This window comes from Cladophialophora immunda, assembly GCF_000835495.1.
Source record: "Cladophialophora immunda strain CBS 83496 unplaced genomic scaffold supercont1.6, whole genome shotgun sequence".
In the NCBI taxonomy this organism is placed as follows: Eukaryota; Fungi; Ascomycota; class Eurotiomycetes; order Chaetothyriales; family Herpotrichiellaceae; genus Cladophialophora; species Cladophialophora immunda.
The window spans coordinates 2622827-2641828 of record NW_015622546.1 but is presented as its reverse complement, the minus strand read 5'-3'; the positions used below and the strand labels follow the sequence as shown (position 1 = coordinate 2641828).

The 19002-nt window shown below is 54.7% G+C and overlaps 6 protein-coding genes across 7 annotated transcripts; 5 read left to right on the top strand and 1 right to left on the bottom strand.

The window, feature by feature from the left end:
* Positions 1-146: 146 nt before the first annotated feature.
* Positions 147-1761, top strand: PV07_10455 (uncharacterized protein; the record flags this gene model as incomplete). Its single annotated transcript, XM_016397787.1, has 6 exons — positions 147-362; positions 439-519; positions 583-836; positions 914-1065; positions 1113-1264; positions 1366-1761. The coding sequence occupies 6 exons, from the start codon at positions 147-149 to the stop codon at positions 1759-1761; spliced, it is 1251 nt and encodes a 416-aa protein (XP_016244978.1).
* Positions 1762-1944: 183 nt separating this feature from the next.
* On the top strand, positions 1945-3615 carry PV07_10454 (uncharacterized protein). Its single transcript, XM_016397786.1, has 3 exons — positions 1945-2402; positions 2496-2609; positions 2722-3615. The coding sequence occupies exons 1-3, from the start codon at positions 2105-2107 to the stop codon at positions 3093-3095; spliced, it is 786 nt and encodes a 261-aa protein (XP_016244977.1). The 5' UTR covers positions 1945-2104; the 3' UTR covers positions 3096-3615.
* Positions 3515-5526, bottom strand: PV07_10453 (3'(2'),5'-bisphosphate nucleotidase). Its single transcript, XM_016397785.1, has one exon. The coding sequence runs from the start codon at positions 5404-5406 to the stop codon at positions 3964-3966; it is 1443 nt and encodes a 480-aa protein (XP_016244976.1). The 5' UTR covers positions 5407-5526; the 3' UTR covers positions 3515-3963.
* Positions 5527-7665: 2139 nt separating this feature from the next.
* On the top strand, positions 7666-9691 carry PV07_10452. 2 transcript variants are annotated; one of them, XM_016397784.1, is made up of 2 exons: positions 7666-7758; positions 8217-9691. In XM_016397784.1, the coding sequence occupies exons 1-2, from the start codon at positions 7744-7746 to the stop codon at positions 9501-9503; spliced, it is 1302 nt and encodes a 433-aa protein (XP_016244975.1). In that variant the 5' UTR covers positions 7666-7743; the 3' UTR covers positions 9504-9691. The 2 variants fall into 2 exon arrangements, with proteins under 2 accessions (XP_016244975.1, XP_016244974.1); XM_016397783.1 differs by having other exon boundaries at positions 7736-9691.
* Positions 9692-11542: 1851 nt separating this feature from the next.
* PV07_10451 (uncharacterized protein) lies at positions 11543-16666 on the top strand (the record flags this gene model as incomplete). The annotated part of the gene is made up of 8 exons (XM_016397782.1): positions 11543-12267; positions 12331-12818; positions 12876-12958; positions 13032-13047; positions 14621-15408; positions 15471-15619; positions 15669-16028; positions 16099-16666. The coding sequence occupies 8 exons, from the start codon at positions 11543-11545 to the stop codon at positions 16664-16666; spliced, it is 3177 nt and encodes a 1058-aa protein (XP_016244973.1).
* Positions 16667-17288: 622 nt separating this feature from the next.
* PV07_10450 (uncharacterized protein) lies at positions 17289-18922 on the top strand (the record flags this gene model as incomplete). The annotated part of the gene is made up of 2 exons (XM_016397781.1): positions 17289-17324; positions 17381-18922. 2 exons carry the CDS (start codon positions 17289-17291, stop codon positions 18920-18922), a joined length of 1578 nt encoding a protein of 525 aa, XP_016244972.1.
* Between the last annotated feature and the right edge of the window lie 80 nt (positions 18923-19002).

The following is a 19002-nucleotide window of genomic DNA, read 5'->3' as shown; positions in this document are numbered from 1 at the left end:
TGTGCCCGCAACTTACATGATTTCATTGTAGTCCAACCTTTGCACATTGCCGACCATGCTTCGACTCTTTTTTTTTTCCTTCCTCGGTTGCTAAACCTCCCCCCAGATACGGTATTGTGCCCTGATTGTTAGACGTTTTTGCCACTATGAAGGTTAGAGACCTCCCAGGTGCCAATATCCGCATTGCAAAGACGTACAACTCACCCTACGACCGAGCGAAATGGACAGACGACAACGAGAAGACACGAAGGCGGGTGCGCCGTTGGAGGCAGGAAATAGGGTGGTATGATGGTCGGGTGGAAGCATTTGCCTTGTCGAGGTCGTATCTCGAGTTCGACCGTGAGGACGATTATATGTGGGAGGTACGGCCTGATCACCATGTGACAGGAGACAGTCTTCTTGGGACCTGCTGCTAATACCTGATGTTTGATCGTTTAGTGTACAGACATCCTAGGCCAAGGGGCTTTTGGTATGGTCGGGAAATGGACCAAGTTTGACAAACATGGAAGGGCAGTTGATGTAAGTAAAACCGGCGAACTTGTTGTTGGGGAAGGAGTCATGCTTACCAACACTACCACTTAGGACGTTGCTATCAAGCAATCTGAGCTTGACAAGCGTGAGGTTGACGAGGATGGCAATCCCACAGTACCCACCGAAGCCGTGCTGGTGAAGGCACTGATGAAGCAAGGGTGTCGCAATGTCGCCCAACTGCGCGAGCTGAGATTCTTCGATGGCGCCCGCCCCAAATGGAGACTGTACCTCGAATACTACCGATATGGGACCTTGCATGACCTGGTACAGACATACCGGGCGCGTAACAAACGAAGGGATTATGAGTAAGGCGACCTGCTCCAAAGAAAAGAGACATTTCACAAGGTGGAAAGAAATCTGCTGATGCGTTTGATGGACGCAGTGACCGAATCCCGGAAGCGTTTATGTGGCAAGCCTTCCACGATTTCGCACAGGCATGCTATCACATGAAGGTTCTCCGGTTGGATAGCATGGGCGTCCGCTCGCCTCAAGGCGACCATTTTGCCCTGCACCTGGACTTGAAGGGAGAGAACGGTATGTGCGCAGCAACAACCAACTACAATGACTGACGAGAGCTGTAGTTTTGCTGGGAAATGCGCCGGCAAGCGAGGAGTGTATGCCATACCCGACGCTGAAGGTTGCTGACTGGGGTATGGCCGAGTACACAAGTCTTGACGACGACAGGAACAGCAGGAAATGGAAGAATTATGGGACGATTGTCTGGATGCCTCCGGTGAGTTCGTCGTGCGTGTTTCGAGCTGTCCCATTGCCTCTTCCCCCTTCCGTTACATTTTTTAGGTGTGGACAAGTGAAACTCACGGATGGATAACGCAGGAACAACGGGACTTTGGCCGTTACGGCGAAGGCTGGGACCGTCCCATCTTGGGAGGCAAAAATCATCCATTCTCCATGAAGCACTTCGTCTGGCAAATAGGCGCCAACATCTACGGGCTGATGACCCTGGATGTGCACAACAAGAACATCAACGAGCGGGTAAATCAAGCCGAAGGTTTAGAGAACATGTTGCGGAAGCATGACTACTCCTGTTTGATGGGTTATCGAAGTTCATATTACTCGTCCGAGTTGACGAACTTGGTAGAGGACTGCCTTCGGATTGATCCGGCGAGGAGACCGAGTCCATACGAATTGCTGGGGAGGACGCAGGATGGGCTGGCTCGGTATACGGACAGATATCGCAAGACGGGAGAACACCCAAGGCTGAAGCTGTAGAGCACCTTGCACATATAGCAAATACAGCAGAATAGAGAAGTCGTCTGCAACCGGCGTGTTGGAGAAGCACCTCGATCTGGACTAGTGCGATCTTCCGGTGGAGCTGGGTGCGTACCGCAACATTATTGGTCCTTACGATCCAAACCTGCCAATGCAGCAAACTGCGGAGTTGGCGAAAAGGCAATTCCTCAGAAGCACCAAGTCTCTCTCTCAAGCACTGATTGCTGTCCGCAGCCCCGAGTTTTGAGTGCTTGCAACTCACGAGCCACGCGGAGGGATGAAATAACAATCCCTGCTGCCCAATTCATTACTCCTTACCACGCCGACGCCCTCTGCAAACACCATGGCTTGCACCAACCTCCAATCCTCCCTCCGCCGCCTGGTCCGCGAAGCCAGCCGCTCAGGTCCTCGCGAGATCCCCTCGTTCCTCGTCCCCGCGCTGTCTCGCCCGTTCAGCGCGAGGCAAGCTTCGACGCTCGCCGCCGAGACGCAGACCCCGAGCCACCAGTCACGGATCGGCAGAGCCCCCATCACCATCCCCCCAGAAGTGTCGTTGCGGTTTTATGAGCTGCCCAAGGGCAATGTGCGGAGTCGGCATCCCGACACGCCGAACATGGCGTTGGAGGTCACGGGCCCTCTAGGTGAGAAGAGAACTCTGGGGAAGGCGCGAAACGAGACCAAGAGGGTATCATCGAGCTTTTGGGGCTGATTCGCGGGACCGCGCTCCCTCACAGGACAAATGACCGTGCCTTTACCGCCTTACCTGCAAGCCGAACTGGACGACTCTGCAAAGAAGATCAATATCAACGTCAAAGATGCGGCGGAGAAGCATCAAAGAGCAATGTGGGGTGAGTAGTCTGCCCGTCGATACCCTCCGACGAATGTGGACTCGAAAAGGATCGCTCGAGCAAAGAAAAGGGAAAGCAAAACAGTGCTAACATTTTATATCCGTGATCTCAGGGACTATGCGCGCCCTCGTCCAGAACTCCGTCTCGGGCGTCTCCGAAGGCCACCTCTGCATCCTGCGACTCGTGGGTGTCGGCTACCGCGCCACGATCGAGGACACCGCGCAGACCAAGACTCCGCAGTACCCCGGCCAAAAGTTTGTAAACCTGAAGCTCGGTTACGCGCACCCGGTCGAGATGGGCGTGCCCCGCGGCGTCAAGGCCTCGACCCCTCAGCCGACGCGGATCTTGCTCGAGGGCTGCGATAAGCAGGTGATCAAGCAGTTCGCGGCGGAGATCCGGGCGTGGAGGAAGCCCGAGCCGTACAAGGGCAAGGGCATCTTTGTGAACGACGAGACTATACGCTTGAAGGCCAAGAAGATTAAGTAGACGGTAACCAAGATGAGGAGGAGAGGAGAATAGCAGGGAGGGCACAAAATGGAGGAGTATGGCCCGGGAAGAGAATTGGGCCTCGGAGCTGGGACGCATTCTGTGTCTTCAGGACCAGCACCAGGTTCCAGCGATCCTCGACGAGGAGATGGAGACAGGTTCCATGCAAGGAAATTACATCTGTGCGTCAGGAACCCCTTGTATTCTCGGTTCCATGGGAGATGGGACCTTGTACATATATATCTAGACACGTGAATCCAAACCGGTCGCCGGTCACATCGCGAAGGAGAGGTCGCAGAATGAGGAGTCCTCTATCCCTCTGTCAGCACGTATGGGACGGTTCATTCAAAGCTCGATTCAAGGCACGCGGGTCTTCATCTCATCCGCACGCGTGGGGATATACGCCTACTTGCCCGCCTCAAGTTTTCAAAAGGTTGTAAGGCTCAAGACTCATTCACAGACAGAGATGGAAAAAAACCTGTCTAGTAGCTAGCTAAAGCTATCTAACATGTACCAAACACAGGTGGTCGGGTGGTCTATGCATTCGCGCTTCTTTCATCTTGAACCCTTTTTCGTTTCTTTTCCTTTGAACCGTCAATCATTCATTCCTGAGAACGTCCTCGTGATGGTAAGGTAGGCGTGTAGATAGATGGGTAGATCTGGATGTGGCAGCACGGGGTATAGCATACCGTAGCGTGCCATCACTGGGCCCAAACCACATACATTCATTCAGTCAAATCAAAATCATTCGATGAATCGATCAAATCACATAGCTCCTGGGTCTCGTTCATGTTGACCTGACGCCAAGCAATTTTTTCTCTATACCTCTATCCCCTTCTTGGACCGATCTTGGTTGGGACGGCCTTAATTATTTCGCGCCCAACACCTCCTGGACGGCCTTGAGGACCTCGGCGTGGACGTTGGCCGGGGTGGCGACGACGCCCTTGTTCTCGAGCAGGGTGCGGCCGAGGCTGAAGTTGAGGCGCTTGCCGGCGACGTCGGTGACCTGGCCGCCGGCCTCGCGCACGATCAGGTCGCCGGCGGCGTGGTCCCAGATCTTCTCGATGTAGTCCTTGCGCACGGGCAGGCGGAGGTACAGGTCGCCCGCGCCGCGGGCCACGCTGCCGTACTTGGCCTGGCTGTCCATCTGCACGGGGCGGCCGGTGATGCCCAGCTTCTCGGCGATGAGCGCGTTGTCGCCTTTGCTGGAGTGGCCCGGCTCGACCGACTCGCACATGACGGCCTCGCTCACCTTGGCGATCTTACTCACGTGGATCGGCTGGCCCTTGGTCACGGGGCCCCGGGTCAGGGGTTGCGAGCTCGCGCCTTCGCCCTGCACGGCCGAGAAGAGGACGCCCTTGCCCTCCGCGTCGGTGGCCGCGGCGCCCATGTCCTCGGTCAGCGGGGCCGAGTCGTCGACAGGCAGGTTCGGGCAGCCCAGGACGCCGACCTTGACGTCGCCGTCGACCATGAGGGCGAGGCACACGGCGTATTGTCCGCCGCGGAGGAAACCCTTGGTGCCGTCAATGGGGTCCAGCGCCCAGATGCGGCCCTTGTTGCCGCCGGCCGAGTTGCCCTGGTCGATGGCGTCGAGCATGGCCTCTTCAGACTTGAGCGGTCCGCCGAGCAGGGCGTCGCTTTCGGGGTCGGTGAGTCGGGCATCCTTGACGAGGTTCCAGATCTTAGATGAGAGCTCCTTCTGTTCGCGGAGAGAGGAGGCCTCTTCTTCACCGACGACTTCATCGGCAGGGAAATTGTGCTTGATGGCGGCAATGATCAGGGCTTGGGCGCCAAAGTCGCCGATCGTCACGGGGGATTTGTCGTCCTTGGACACGGTGCCCTTGGCCTTCTCGTGGAAGACGGCTTTGGTGAGGATGGCGGCGCGGGCGACGGCCAGCTGGGCGACCTTGAGCTCCTTCTCGTAGGCCATGGTGGTGAGCGGGGTGTCTGCTGCTGCGTTGTTTGTGGCGCGGATGTTGTTGTTGTTGAGGATATTGGCGCTGATCGCGTGGGCAGAGGGGCTTCGTTGGGATTGGGATCTGATGCCAAGGCCCGATATGACGCTTAAGAGGGCGGTGGGGGGTGATGCCAGCGGAAATTGAGAGATCAACGCACCCAGACGCGGCAGCAGAGAGGATGTTGCTGGACGATGAGGCGATGCCAGGATGAGAGCGACGATCAAGACAGCAGCGGAGCAGAAGACGGTGACGAGGACAAAAGAGGCGGGTCGGCGGAGGAAGTGGAAGGGGAAGGGGAAGGGGAAGAGGACGGGGACGCGATGGTTGGGATTGAACGGGAGGAGGAAGTGCATCACTCACCGCCAATCCGGGGAACAAATCTCAGGCTTTCAGGAGCAGACGGCCATCTGGAGGGGCAGCAGTCAAAAGCCATTCAGTCAGACCGAGACCATGACCATGACCATGACCATGACCATCGGGCAGTCGGACAGTCCGTCAGCTCAGCTCGAGAGGCACAGAGGGAGGCTTGCAGACTCCTCTGCGTGCGCCTGCGCCTGCGCCTACACCTGCAAGTTGCCGGTCACAATCGGCCACACTCAGTGACCATCAGTGGCCCTGGTGGCTCCAAACCGCAGAGTTTCGCTCGTTGCACGGGCGGCGACGCGGGATCCAATGCACGCCGATCTTGGCATGCTTTCTTCTGCCCGCAATCTGGCCAGAGTTCAATACGTGCTCATCGCTGTTTGTTTTTGTCTGTTGTTGATTAAGATCGGCTTTGATTGAGAGCAAAATTCCTGAGGGTCGACGTCCACGCGGTCTTCCGCAAAAGGAGGGCGCCATGTCTTATCTTGTGGCAGAGCCCTGGCGGCGCTGGTTGATCACGCAATCCCACCGTCGAATTCGCACATCCACGGGCGCTCTGTCGGTCGGCGCTGTCCCTCCTCAACATCCCCCATGCGAAGCCCTCTCGAAGCTCTTCCTGGCATAGCTCAGAGGGGCCTGTCCGCTCGGTTGGACGAAGCCGAGGCCGGTTCGGAGGACGGAGTCCCTCGAAGTACTTTATGCAGGCACAGTTGACGCCGGTGGCTTGAGAGCATCCAAAGCATAACCACACCCCAGGGACTACAACAGACATCAGCTTGTTAGCCTCTATCACCGGGATCACAATTGAAGGATTCGCGTGAGCTGTAAGGTGAGCTGTAACAGGTTGCTCTATGTATGTGCTGAGATGACGGATCAGACTGGGTGTATTTGTTGTCGCATTCTTAGGTAAACCAGCCCCTTTCGTAGAACAACCGTGGTGGAAATAGAAATACATTCTGGTTCTGACCACCCATTTGCTTGGAATGCAATCCCCCATACACATGCGCCTTGTTGGTTGTTCAATGCTCACACATAGCCCCTTGCAGTGTGACCACCCAACCTCCCAGGTGTAACCGTGAGACTTCAATCCCACGAAGGAACGAGAGGCATTCGCATCCTGAGCCTGGGCGAATCCAGCTGTTCGACGCCATGTGCTCTGACCACCCGTCGGATATTGCTAGTCGAGGAAGCACAACACAAACGTCCGGCTCCCGTAAACTCCTCGGGCCGTATCGAATTTGCTTTTTGCCCTCCTGACCGCGTTGTCGGCTCGAGCAGAGGGCTGCGTGTCTGTCTTGAAGAAATCAACCACCTCGGAAGGAAGATTCTGATTGAGCAAGGCGGTGTGGCATCTCTTAACCGACGAACCACATATGAGGAATGATGCGTGTGGTCGAAAGGATTCAGCTAGCCTACACCTGAACCCATGCATCATCTCCCTCTTTCGGGACGGCCACTCGCTGGATCCAGATCCTTCGCGTCTCCACCACTTGGCTTTCCGCGTGCCTCGTGGCACTTGGGACCTGCGCTTACCGTGGCAGACCAGGCACCGCGACCCGAATGGGCGAAAGTCTACTCCATAGTATACTATGCAATATGCCCCCTCTTGAATAGTGCCATGTCGGCGAAAACCTGTCAATCCACGCCGACGTTGAGATGGGAGAAAAAGGTGACGGCTGGGTGGAAGATTCTGAGGCGCGGGAGCATGGTTTGCTAGATGGGTTGTGTCCCCCTGCTGGGCTTGCTGGCTGTCAACAGGCTGTGTTGGCGTCAGATGAGATTCAGACTGATGTGAGAAAATACGAGTCATTTCTGTCTGTTTGGTTGTTTACGAGACCTTGGGGCCCAATGGAATCAAGGTTTTTTTGCGACGGAGAGAATGCTGGGGCTAATTGAGGAGCATCTCCTTGATGCCAAAATTGAGCTCCCTTCCTTGGAAAGAGGGCGCAATTTACCCCCGGAAGGTCATTGTTGAGTGGGCGCGATTCCAGCGAGGAGTGGATTAATTAACTGGTAGTGGCGACAGTGGGGAACGAGGGGCATCGACCACCGCCTAAACCGCCAACTTGTTAGCAGTGACCCCTGGTAACTTTGGCGACCCTTCCCCCTCCCAAAACGCCTCACAAGCCTGTTTTTGCAGGTGACCGACACTGACTGGGCCGCGTTCTGCGCCTTTCCCTTCCTGGCTTTCCACGCCACTAGGCCCCAATGCAGCAACCATCCACCATCGACGTTCCAACCCGTTCACACCTGAATGCTCAACCCCCAATTTACCAGTCTCATTTCCGTACGCCTCTGACCAACTCGTGCATAGACCCTCTATAACCATGTTCTCCGCCTCGGTGAGTCGTCTCTCGTCCTATATCATCTCTTATTGTCCCCTGTCTCTGCCATGTCTTGACCCAGTTCCGCCTATCTCCATCCCCAAGTCGCCTACCCCGCCATACCACTGCTCCCAATGAAGCCCACAATGTCGATATTCCTGCTGCACGCTCCAGCATGCGCTCCCGATGCTGGATTCGTCGACCTTCCCAGACCCGAGAGCCCCCAGACCACAGATCCCTACGAGGTGGAAAACTTGCTCCATTGTCAAGAGTCGGATGAGTGCGACCGGTGCGCTCGCAAGAAGAGGAGGACCTTCGACGCCTATCCGGCACAGCCATACCCTGAGATCCTGACCCGCCGGTTTCCCGACAAGAAGGGCTACAAGCGTTTCTTTGCTCTGGTCTTGCATTTCTCGTGTTGTGCGCGATCTCGCAGAAGATATCAACTAATCACTCGTTATCGTTACCACAAACAGAAGAAACCGTATTCCGCCATCTCGGTTCACGTCGAACAGTTGACCTCCGAAACGTACGACGAAGACGATCTTGCCGGCGTCCCCGACCTTCTCGAGGTCGTCAAGCTACAGGCTACAGGCTCGCAGGAGGTTGCCCGAGCTCTCAGGAAGAAGTTGAAATATGGCAATGTGCATCGGCAACTCCGGGCTCTGACCATTCTTGATGGTCTTCTACAAAATGGCGGGACGAGAGTACAGCGAGCATTGTTGTCCGATGGTCCTCTATTGGAACGACTCCGAATAGCTGCGGCGGATCCTACTTCCGACCATGATGTCCGTACAAAATGCAAAGACCTCTTCGGGCAGTGGGTTGCGAGCTCGAAAGACAATCCAGGCTTGGAAGGAGCCAAATCCCTCTACAATACTTTGCCCCGAACACATCAGCCGGTACAACAACGGCGCGAGCAAAGTAGGGTGCTCCGGGAAACGGAAGAAGAAGTTGCCAGAGAGCAGGAGATGGAGATGGCAAGGACGAGGTCCGATAGCACCCAAAGATCCGGCGAGCCGTCCAGCCCCACGACGCTACGCAAGCACCCTTCTCCTGTCGCGCTGGGAGAATCATCTACATTTGCACCCAAAAAGGTCAAGAAGGACAAGAAAAGCAAGCAAGCCAAGGGAGGGTTCAACCTGGAGAGAGAAAAACCCAATATCTTGCAATCAATCGCGGCATCTTCGGTTGCTTCCACTGGTTTGACCAATGCTTTGAGGTTGGTCAACCGCGAATCCCAGCGCGTCTCCGACAACGCCGAGGTGATGAAGCGCTTCGAAACATGCAAGCAGCTCCGACGGCAGATTCTGCGATACATCCAATTCGTCGAGACCGAGGAGTTCTTGGGCGGGTTGATCCATGCCAACGAAGAGCTGGTCAATGCGTTGATGGCGTTCGAGGTTCTCGACAAGTCCGTCGATGACGACTCGGACAGTGAGCTTGAAGAAGCACAACATCTCAGCCGACAGGCCGCCAAAAGCGAGGCATCTGCGGCGAGAGACGCAGAGAAGATGGTTGCTGGACTCAGCATTTCTGCTCCGCCCAAGCCTCCCCGGCCTGCTCCACGCAATATTGCAATGCCACCACCGCGGCCATCGTCGAATTCCAAGAACTGGAGGACGAAGCAAGTCGAAAGCGACAGCGAGAGTGAGACAGATGTCGAGGATGATCCGGACGACCCTTTTGCTGATAAGAATGCCATGAAGACCCCCGACCCTGATGCCCTGGGAAGAAAGGGGTACTCCTGGAAGGAAGTATAGCTTACCCGTATGAGTTTATGAGGGATGGAAGTTTGGCGGACCTTCGAGCACACATTATGTTGATTCCCTTCTATCGATAGAGAGGCCGACCATGTGCTCCTGCATTTGATGAAGCTATGAGTTAATGACATTTCAAATACGAAAAGCACACAGCAACGATCAACTTCTCCTTTTGGTTCCTTGTTCCCTCGATTCAACTGACTAAGAATCGGCAGTTGATTATATACCGATGCTCGTATTTTACCCCACCCTTTTCAGGTCAAGGCCTCGGCCATTCCAGACGCATATAGCTGGTAGCATACATAGAGCTCGAAACCTGTGTCAATTGCCCTCTCCCTACACTAAGAGACCATACATCAGGTCCTGCGGGAAAAAGCAAAGCTAAGTGAGTCAAAGCCACAACAATGGGGTCCCGAGACAACTACACCTTCGCCAACCAGTCCTCTATCCCGTCCCCCTTGGACAAGCAACTGCCAGCATTCTTCCGCTCGTGGGACGACCCGCACTCGGACAACGCCTATCTCAACCTGTTCGCGCCCGAGGGCCAGCTGGTCTTCGGCTCGACCACGACGGGCCGCGAGGCCATCCGCGCCTTTCGCGACGCCATGATCCACCCGACCAACGGCCCCGTCGTCGACCTCGAGCACACCCTGGGCAAGTGCTTCGTGCTGGCCGGCGGCCCCGCCGAGCCGGGCAAGCAGGAGGTCATCGTCAACGGGTCGCTGTGGTACAAGCTGCGCAACGGCCGCAAGATCGACGTCGACTTTGCCAGCATGATCAAGTTCGCCGACCCGGGCGCCGGCAGCGGCGACCTGCAGGCCGAGTTTTACGAGGTGTATCTGGACGCGCACGAGTTGATGACGGCCATCAAGGAGATGAATGACGAAGGGAAATGAGCGATGGATTGATCCTTTTCTGAGGGGCTCCTGGCCTTGTTCCTGCTCTTGCTCCTGCTCCTGTTTCTCTTCTCTTGCCCTTTTTCCTTTTCCTCTTGCTCTGAAGCGAAGGCTGAATGAGACGAATGACATAACGTTGAGCGGGAGGAATGCATTAGTTTGTCCAGTAGGGAATGCGTCGGGTCTCGTCTTGCCCATCTTGTGTCGTTGTTGTTGTTCAATAGCTTACCCACTCTTGCGATAGGAAATATATGTCCCCATCTTTCCTGCAAACCCGCCAGGACAGAAGGCGTGTCTTTGGCACCGCTTGTCAGCACCGTTTACAAGTGTTTCTCGGAAGCCCACTTGTGTCCGGGTACTTATATTCCAGCCGGCCTCTCAGGCAGCGTTCGTTCACCGGAGTGCGACCTTGACCGCGGGCAATCGCCCCGCTTAGCCTGTTTGTTGTGTTTGGGGAGGGATCCGCAACAGATACCAACGGATGGGTACACTAACAAGAGCGCGTGCCTTGGATCTAATTCTACTGTATTGCTCAGCGAGTCACAGCGACCCAACGCGACGTCGGAAAGGATTCACCGACTACCTGTTCGGCGAATTTGTTAGTTAATCGGCGTGTCTCCGCCCTAGTCGTCGTCCCCTTGTATTCGGGCTTATCTAATATTCGTCTACCGGACGGTCCTCAAACTCTCGACGAACGTCCATTGCCCGGCGACTGATCCGTGAGATTGACTCTCACCGGGCGTCGCTTCACGAGCGAGATACGAGACGGACTTTTCATGCATCCGTTGCTCCCTATCAATGGGGTATGATGCTGTTGAATTGAGGGCCGGAAGACACGATTGCTGTCGATAAAGTTAATGATGCTGGAATTCCTATACCCCGGAAAATGCTATTCCAGGTCCTGAAGGTCCGCGGCTTGCGTAAGAAATCGCAGCAGCTTCTCACAGGATACACAAATAAAGATCTGACCAAGAATCGGCCTGAACGGTAGGACACGCGTCACGGTCTTACAATGAAATGCCAATCCACCTCATAAGCAGACACGAGTTGCTTTGCGAGCGTGGCCTCGCGCAATCCTCGTCTAAGGGACTCTTTCTTTTTCAAGGTCTTGTAGTAGAGACCTGTTGATTGTCGTTCTTCACCATGTCTGCGAGCACACACTTGGATGTCATCGTTGTCGGAGGAGGGATTGCCGGATTGACCGCAGCCTTGGCCTTGCGCAGGGAAGGCCATACCGTCACCGTCGTCGAGTCGTCCTCGTGGCTGCGCGAGGCCGGTGCTGCGGTTGCTGTTCCGCCCAATGCCACGCGCGCGCTGATGAACCTTGGCATCGACCTCGAGAAAGACGTCAAGGCCGCCCCGTTCAAGAACTCGCTCGAGTATCATTTCACCACCGACAAGCCGCCCAAGTTTGGCGAGGGTGGAGATGGGCACCAGATCCCGTGGGCACGGAGGGCTGAGGATTTCCCAGGCCTGTTTTACCTCGCTCACAGAGTCGACCTGCACGAGGCCCTCAAGAGGAAATGCGTCAGCTCGGATGGTCCTGGAGAGCCTGTCAGTGTGCTCTTGTCGTCGAGAGTCGTTGCCTGGAACCCCGTGGGGAGTATCAAGCTCCAGAATGGAGACGAATTGTTCGCCGACCTCATCGTTGCCGCGGACGGGATACATTCTGTGGCCCACGAAGCGATCCTAGGCCACATGGTTCCCGCCACACCCAGCGGGCTCACCACCATGCGATTTGTGCTCAAGACCGAGAGCTTGCTCAGCAACCCCATGACCGCACAGATAATGGACGATGGTGACGGTTGTTTTGCCTTTTATATCGATGCGGATCGCAAGATATATCTGCTTCGTTACCCTTGCCATAAGTCAGATGCTCCCGGGACATGCGTCAGAACCGTGGCCATGAGGAAAGACTAACAATGTCTTAGTAATGAATTGCAGAACTTCGGAGCCTACGGAGTAACGGAAAACGGAAAGGTACTGCCGACTTTGACTGGCGAACAGCTCAGCAGAGATGCCTTGCTTGAGAGACTTAGCGTTCTGCCTCCGGTGTTCCAGGCCATCGGTAACATGGCAGAAGACAAGGTCTGGGACTGGAAAATCGGAGACCGCGAGCCGATCCCAACATATTACCACAACAGGCTGGTCCTGGTTGGCGACGCGGCCCACCCGATGTTCCCGCGGCAAGGTCAAGGTGCAGCTCAGTCAATTGAAGATGGAGCAACTCTCGGGCTCCTCATGAGTGGACTCCAGAGCAAGTCTGATGTGACGAACCGTCTGATGCTGAATGATGAGTTGCGCGTACGACGAACGTCCATCGTTCAACTGTTGTCCCGGACTCGTTTGGGTGCAGTTGAAGATGGTGTGATTCTACCAGATGAACTTGTTCAGCTGTTCTCCCCAGAGCCTGCTCCCGGTCAGTTTTCAAGCCCCCACGCTCAATTTTTTTTGAAGCGCACTGATAGTTCTTCAGTCAATCAAGCACAGATTACAAAGTTTCTTTGGTCGTATGACTACTTGGAACACACGCAGTCTCTGTTGGACAGCTACGTCCTGGTAAGCGGCCCGTGTCAACGTGAGTGTGACGATACTAATCTGAAAGCCCACTACATTGCCGAAGACACCTCAGGTCACAGAACCGCTCCGTATGAATCTTTGATCTAGCCTCGACGGCGGGCGTACTGGCCACACCTACTTGTGCGAGCCAACGGTTTTAGACGGAACTGGTATACTCGTGCAGACTCCCGTGCGGCTGCGCTATCAGCGGGCGGGAAAGGCGGGATAGGGATAAGATTATTGAGGCTATCCATCCAGATGGAAGAACATAACATAATGACATACAGATGAGTGTTGAGATTTGCGATCCTCCGCATTGTTTCCCTTTCTCGCTAGCCGTGCTCGTTGGCCAGTTTTCCGGGACAAATTGTTAGAGGGATAAAGGTGGAGATGGAGTCGAGAGCCGCGTTCAGACAACCCGTAAGCTTCAAGCGCACGCACATCACATCCGATGAGAGTCTCACTGGCGGCAGCTCAGCAAGTCTGGAGAATGGCTTGGGCCGTTGTCTACACGCGAATGCTGAATGATGCCTGTGTGGAGGAATGGGACTCCACAAGGTAGTGAGTACCTCGTACTCGCCCCCCAAACCCCCTGAGCCCTGTACTTCGGCGAGGCTGAGGAGTCGAAAAGCGGAGCCGACGACGTCGATACCGGGATTTGAATCGGATCAGTTCCCGGCCGGCTGATGCCCTTTCTTTCCTTTTACGTATAGGCGAGACTTCAACACGTAGCTCCGTATAACTCCACGGGCAGGATGAGTTCTTCGCACTCTGCTCCGTATTCTACCCCGCTGACAATATCACGCATTTTTGTGTCTTTCAGGCTTGCCTTTCTCAACCGTGACACTACCTTACATACTACCACCTTGTTTGACATTCTCGTCAGGTTAAGCTCTGCCCAGGAATTTCGAGCCTTCTCATGGACATGATCGTTGTTCCTGCACCAGCGCCGATCTGCGGCACGGCTCAATGGCTTTGGCCGGATCGCCCGCGCTGCACCTCGTGGAATTGACTTGTTGGATCGAAAGGGCAAATATGGTAATTGGCTGCGCGAGACCTGCAAGGCCGCCGACCCCTTGATGCACGGCGTGCCCTTCTTCCCCAATTGAAGATCAGCCAGTCGATCCCCCCCCCAAGCGGCTACTTCCGATCGGGTGTATACAACGAACGTTGCCACCGTGGGCCTTCATCTGGAACTATTCACGAGTGAGCGAAGATCGGGCTGCCATATGGGTCTGTTTGTCCAAAAGCTGCGAGCAGTGGACTGCATCTACCACTTGCTCTATGCTCTGGGTTAAGTTCTTCTGTGCCAAGTTTTACGACCCATTGCTTGTCTCTCTTGCCAGGATTTTACGACACTGCCCTCATTTGCCTCGTGAATGAGACGACCTCGGGCGATCTACCTGATTAGACGATGGCAGTGTTATATATATATATGCCAATTTGTGTCTTGGAGACCTGTCCACTTCTTGCATCAACTTCAGGTTCAAGAAATTTCTATGAACCAAGTCCAGTCGCGTTGTTTTTCACGCAAGTCTTCACATTTTGTGCCTGATATAGAGAACGAGAATGAAGCTACGCCCATGGTTCAGTTCCTCTCTCCTCTTCCTATGTAAGACTACTTGCTTGATCAAAGTGTCTTGCATGCTGATACACTCCCAGGTATGGTCAATGGAGGAACGCCAATCAGCTATGAGAGCAATGCCCCTGTGTATGTGGACTGTCCCGACGGCCAGCAATGGATTCGCCCAGCCAAAGGGTTGTCTTTTCAAGAGGAAGCTTGGGTTCGAGGACGCAAATCCGTTGTGTTGGACGCCTTTAGTGCATATCTCCAGAGGGTCAACATCACCGGCCTCGATGTCCCTGCGCTGGTCAATGCAATGAAAAGCCACAACAACTCAGGCGTCCCAGTAATTTCAATGGCCATCAGTGGAGGCGGTTGGTTGTCAGCAAACACTGGCGTAGGAGTCTTGCGCGCCTTTGACGCCCGCTTCCCGGACGCAATTGACCAACGCACCGGGGGACTCCTCCAGAGTATGACATATGTTGCAGGGTTGTCTGGTGGAGCGTGGCCTACCATGTCTCTGGCGACGTACAATTTTCCTTCGATTAACGATCTGGTTGCCGACTGGCGCCCAGATATCGACCGCTTGATCAATCCGCCCAACAACTCCATCTACGCGGCAAATGCCACTTCCCTCTTCACCGATGTCGCGATCAAGCAGGCGGCAGGGTTCAATGTGAGCGTGGCCGACTATCTTGGCCGAGCTTTCGCATACGAGTTTACGCCTCCGCCACACGGCGGCATCAATGTCACGCTCTCCGGAGTCCGGGACCTGAGCAACTTCCAGAACTTCTCGATGCCAATGCCCATCTTCCAAGCTGTTCGGCTGACTGATGACGACGTCAAATTCTATGGCGTGGAAGTCCCCTACTCAAACAGCAGCATAGTATGCCACATTCCAAGCTGTCTCTTTCGCAAACAGAAACACGGCTAATGACATTATACTAGTTCGAACTGACCCCATTTGAGTACGGTTCCTCCACCGGTTCCGCTGGTCTCGCCACTGGGTTCACACCCATGGAGTTCATGGGTACTGAGCTTCGAAATGGTACCGTGACCAACAGTTCCGCATGTGTGAGGGGCTACGATAGAGCCAGGTGAGTGGCACATATTATTGCTTCGTGGTTGCTCTAACACATTGATTAGTTTCATTCTTAGCCTGGCAGCCGGGGCATTCAACTTCTGGTATATAGGCGCAAAATCCAATGGGACACTCGCGCAGTTTCCGAAACGGTCACTTACCACCGCCCATTCTCTGGGAAAACGCGACGTTATTTTCCCTGCCGCTGAGGTCAACGGCTTGGTCGAGGCCTTTGAACAAGACCTCAACTTGTCCTTCACCGACACCATGTATGCCACGCTTCCGAATCCTTTCGCCGGCCTGCCATATAGAGGGGGTGTGAAAGGCACAGAACCACCTAGCCTCTCCCTGGCTGATGGATCAGAAGATGGACAAGCCCTTCCATTCTGGCCCTTGATTCAGCCCGCTCGGCAATCTGATTTCATGTAAGCAATCGGTTTCGATGTATCCTACTCGCGGGTTGTCTCTTGCGGTGTTCTGACTTCTCCTTTCTAGTATTGCTTGGGACAATAATGGCGATCAAGCTCCCTTCCAGTGGAACAACGGGACAAACATCTACAACAGTTATATTCAAGCACGTCGATACAGTCTTCCGTTCCCAGAGATCCCTCCGCCGGCAACCTTCCTGAAGCGAAACTACACCCTGAAACCTGTCTTTTTCGGCTGCAACACCGAGTACACTACGACACGCGACCTCTCGAGCCCAATCGTCATGTACCTCGCCGGTGCCCCGTACAGCGCATATACAAACTATACATGGTTCAAGAACCAGTTCACGCCGGTGCAGATGCAGGAGATCCTGGTCAATTCCATGGACATCGTGACGCAGGGAAACGGGACCCTCGATGCGCAAGTCGCCCAGTGTATCGGTTGCGCAGCCATTGACCGATCCCTGAGCAAGTTGGGCAAATCCCGCCCGGCGCAGTGCGAGTCCTGCATGCAGCAGTATTGTTGGGACGGGACCTACGCAGACGAGGCCAATGTCCCCGTTCTCGATCCGAGCCTGATTCTAGACCCTAGCATGAGCTATGCAGAGTGGAACCGGACTCATGGATGGGATTGAGGGCACCAATCACCATGCTAGCAGATGTTCAGTATTTGGTCATAGTGGGAAGGTTTTTGTACAAGAGAGATGGTAGGGAGAGCCAGTACATAGTAATTGTGCCTCAGTTGTCTCGGCGAGAGTAAGGCTGTGAAGCTACGAATAACTGTGGAGATATTGTTGGACAAGTCTACTTGTACTCCATATGTCGGGGAGGTCCCAAGTAATAATAAGGGAGCGCTTCGACCAGCCCTATTGGGCTCTCTAGGCTCGGGGGGTGTATGGGCTGGTCATTCGGTTCGGGGAGACTCATTAGGTCCTTGTTTAGCGGCTACAAAGGCTAGTGAGGCTTAGGTAGCAGTGCAGCGAAGTAACTGCGGGCAGCCACCGAAATACCAAGACCCCTCTCCCTCAGCCTCAACATTCTCCGCGTGGAGACACTCTGTGACACTTTCAGAATGAGTTGCATCACCACCTAGGCCGCAGGTTCCCCCTCTCCCTACTCTTGCGACACTCTCAACCATGTATCTTATAATGCCCTTTCAACTGCCTCACCAACTGTTTGCTCTTCAAGCACCAGATTGCCCTAGAAATCCCAGACTAGCCCCTCCAAACCCAACATGATCAACGTAAGGATATCAAAATGGGCGACGCGGAAATTTCACCTGCGCAGATAGAGGTATGAACACAATCCATCCCCGTCTTGCCTGGGTATTTGTGCTGACCTTTGGCCAGACTCTCCGAGTTCAATATTGTCCTCCGCTAGACGATGCCCTTTTCTACGCGATCGCGTCCGAGTACCAGCTGCCCCAGGACAGAGCCGCCTTGACGGCGGTCCTTGATAGCCTGAAGGCCGGTGCCATAGAACAGGAGGATGCAGAATTTGATCCTTCAGGTACAGGAGCTCCTGCGCACCTCAGAGAAGCAACCGACACGTCTAGGTCGTGCCCCGAAGATACCTTCTCAAACGACGTCACGAGCATCACCACCGGTGTCTCCGACTTGCGGTGGAACGACTCGGACGGCCTGGGACAGGATCTGGACAACAACTCCTCGACCGAGAAGAAAACTGCTTGGCTGCAGCACGTTTTCCCCGGCATACCCAAGCGTGAGCTGGGCAGTGTTCTGGAAAGCCATGCAGGATCACTCGACAAAGCCGTCGACGAGCTTCTCAACCTCTCCTTCCTTAACCAAGAGCTGGAAGAAGAACAAGAAGATGTGCCTATTTTGAAAGGTGTAGATGGGTTCGCAGAAGATGCCCTCGCCCAGAGAAAAGGGAGGAAGAAACGCAAACATCGGACAAATGAGTCTTCGCGCGCGAGCTCAGCTTCCTCCTCGCCTTACGAATCAGAGTCAACTCCGACTAACATCTGGGCTACGATGTCTGAAGATGTCGACTTCATTTGTTCTAGGACTAAGCTCCAACCCCAAGTAGTGCGGTCGATATACCATTCCAACGGTGCGCGACTGGCATCTACCATTCGTGCTCTAGCAATACGAGAAGGGACGTCATACAGTAAGTTGGTAGAAGTCGATCCTCTTCTCGATCTTCAGATTGCCGAATTCCAGAGCCAATTTGAACATGTACCGAAGCCGCAAATGTACGGTCTACTGAGGTTAGCCCGAAACATACCGTCTGCAGCGCAGGAGCTGTTGGAAGCCATGTCAGTATCCGAGAACGCACCAACGTCGGGGCGGTTGCACGATGCGGCTCAGTACGCCCCTCTGGACCTCAGGGAAGGTGAAGCCCCTGAGACCCCTGCGATTGCAACGCCAGGCATAACGAGAGGCCCTTATCGAGCTTCGGCGGCTAGCATTCGGATGGCTGCAGGCCAAAGTTTTGATCAAGCCGCTGCTGCCTACAGACGAAGCAAATCCGATCGTCTTTATGGAGGAGTCGCAGCACATTACTCTGAGATTGGACGAGAACGCGTCAGAGCTGCGAAGGAAGCTAAAGCTGCGGAGGCAGACATGCTCGTGGCTAAACAGTCCTCGTCAAACGTTCTCGATCTCCACGGTGTGACTGTCCAGGATGCAGTCCGAATTGCCAGTGCGAAAACACAGAGCTGGTGGGATAGCTTGGGCGATGCCAAATATGCTCCTGGCGGTAGCGGACCTGCCAGAGCCGGATTCAAGATAGTGACTGGCTTGGGAACTCATAGCAAGAATCGGGCTCCGCGGATAGGGCCAGCGGTGAGTAAGATACTTATGAGGGAAGGATGGAAAGTCGAGATAGGCCACGGTGAGTTGACAGTGACGGGTAAGAGCCGTCGATGATCGAAAGGCGTCTCTGCTCCATGTGAAGAACCATATGGAATGTGTGCTAGACTTTGTTAGATCTCGAGGCAGCGGTCGAA

Coding starts and splice junctions, on each gene's coding strand:
- PV07_10454 (XM_016397786.1), top strand. CDS start 2,105: ATGGCTTGCACCAACCTCCAATCCTCCCTCCGCCGCCTGGTCCGCGAA. Junction 2,403..2,495: donor GGAGGTCACGGGCCCTCTAG/GTGAGAAGAGAA, acceptor GCTCCCTCACAG/GACAAATGACCGTGCCTTTA. Junction 2,610..2,721: donor GCATCAAAGAGCAATGTGGG/GTGAGTAGTCTG, acceptor CCGTGATCTCAG/GGACTATGCGCGCCCTCGTC.
- PV07_10453 (XM_016397785.1), bottom strand. CDS start 5,406: ATGCACTTCCTCCTCCCGTTCAATCCCAACCATCGCGTCCCCGTCCTC.
- PV07_10452 (XM_016397783.1), top strand. CDS start 7,875: ATGAAGCCCACAATGTCGATATTCCTGCTGCACGCTCCAGCATGCGCT.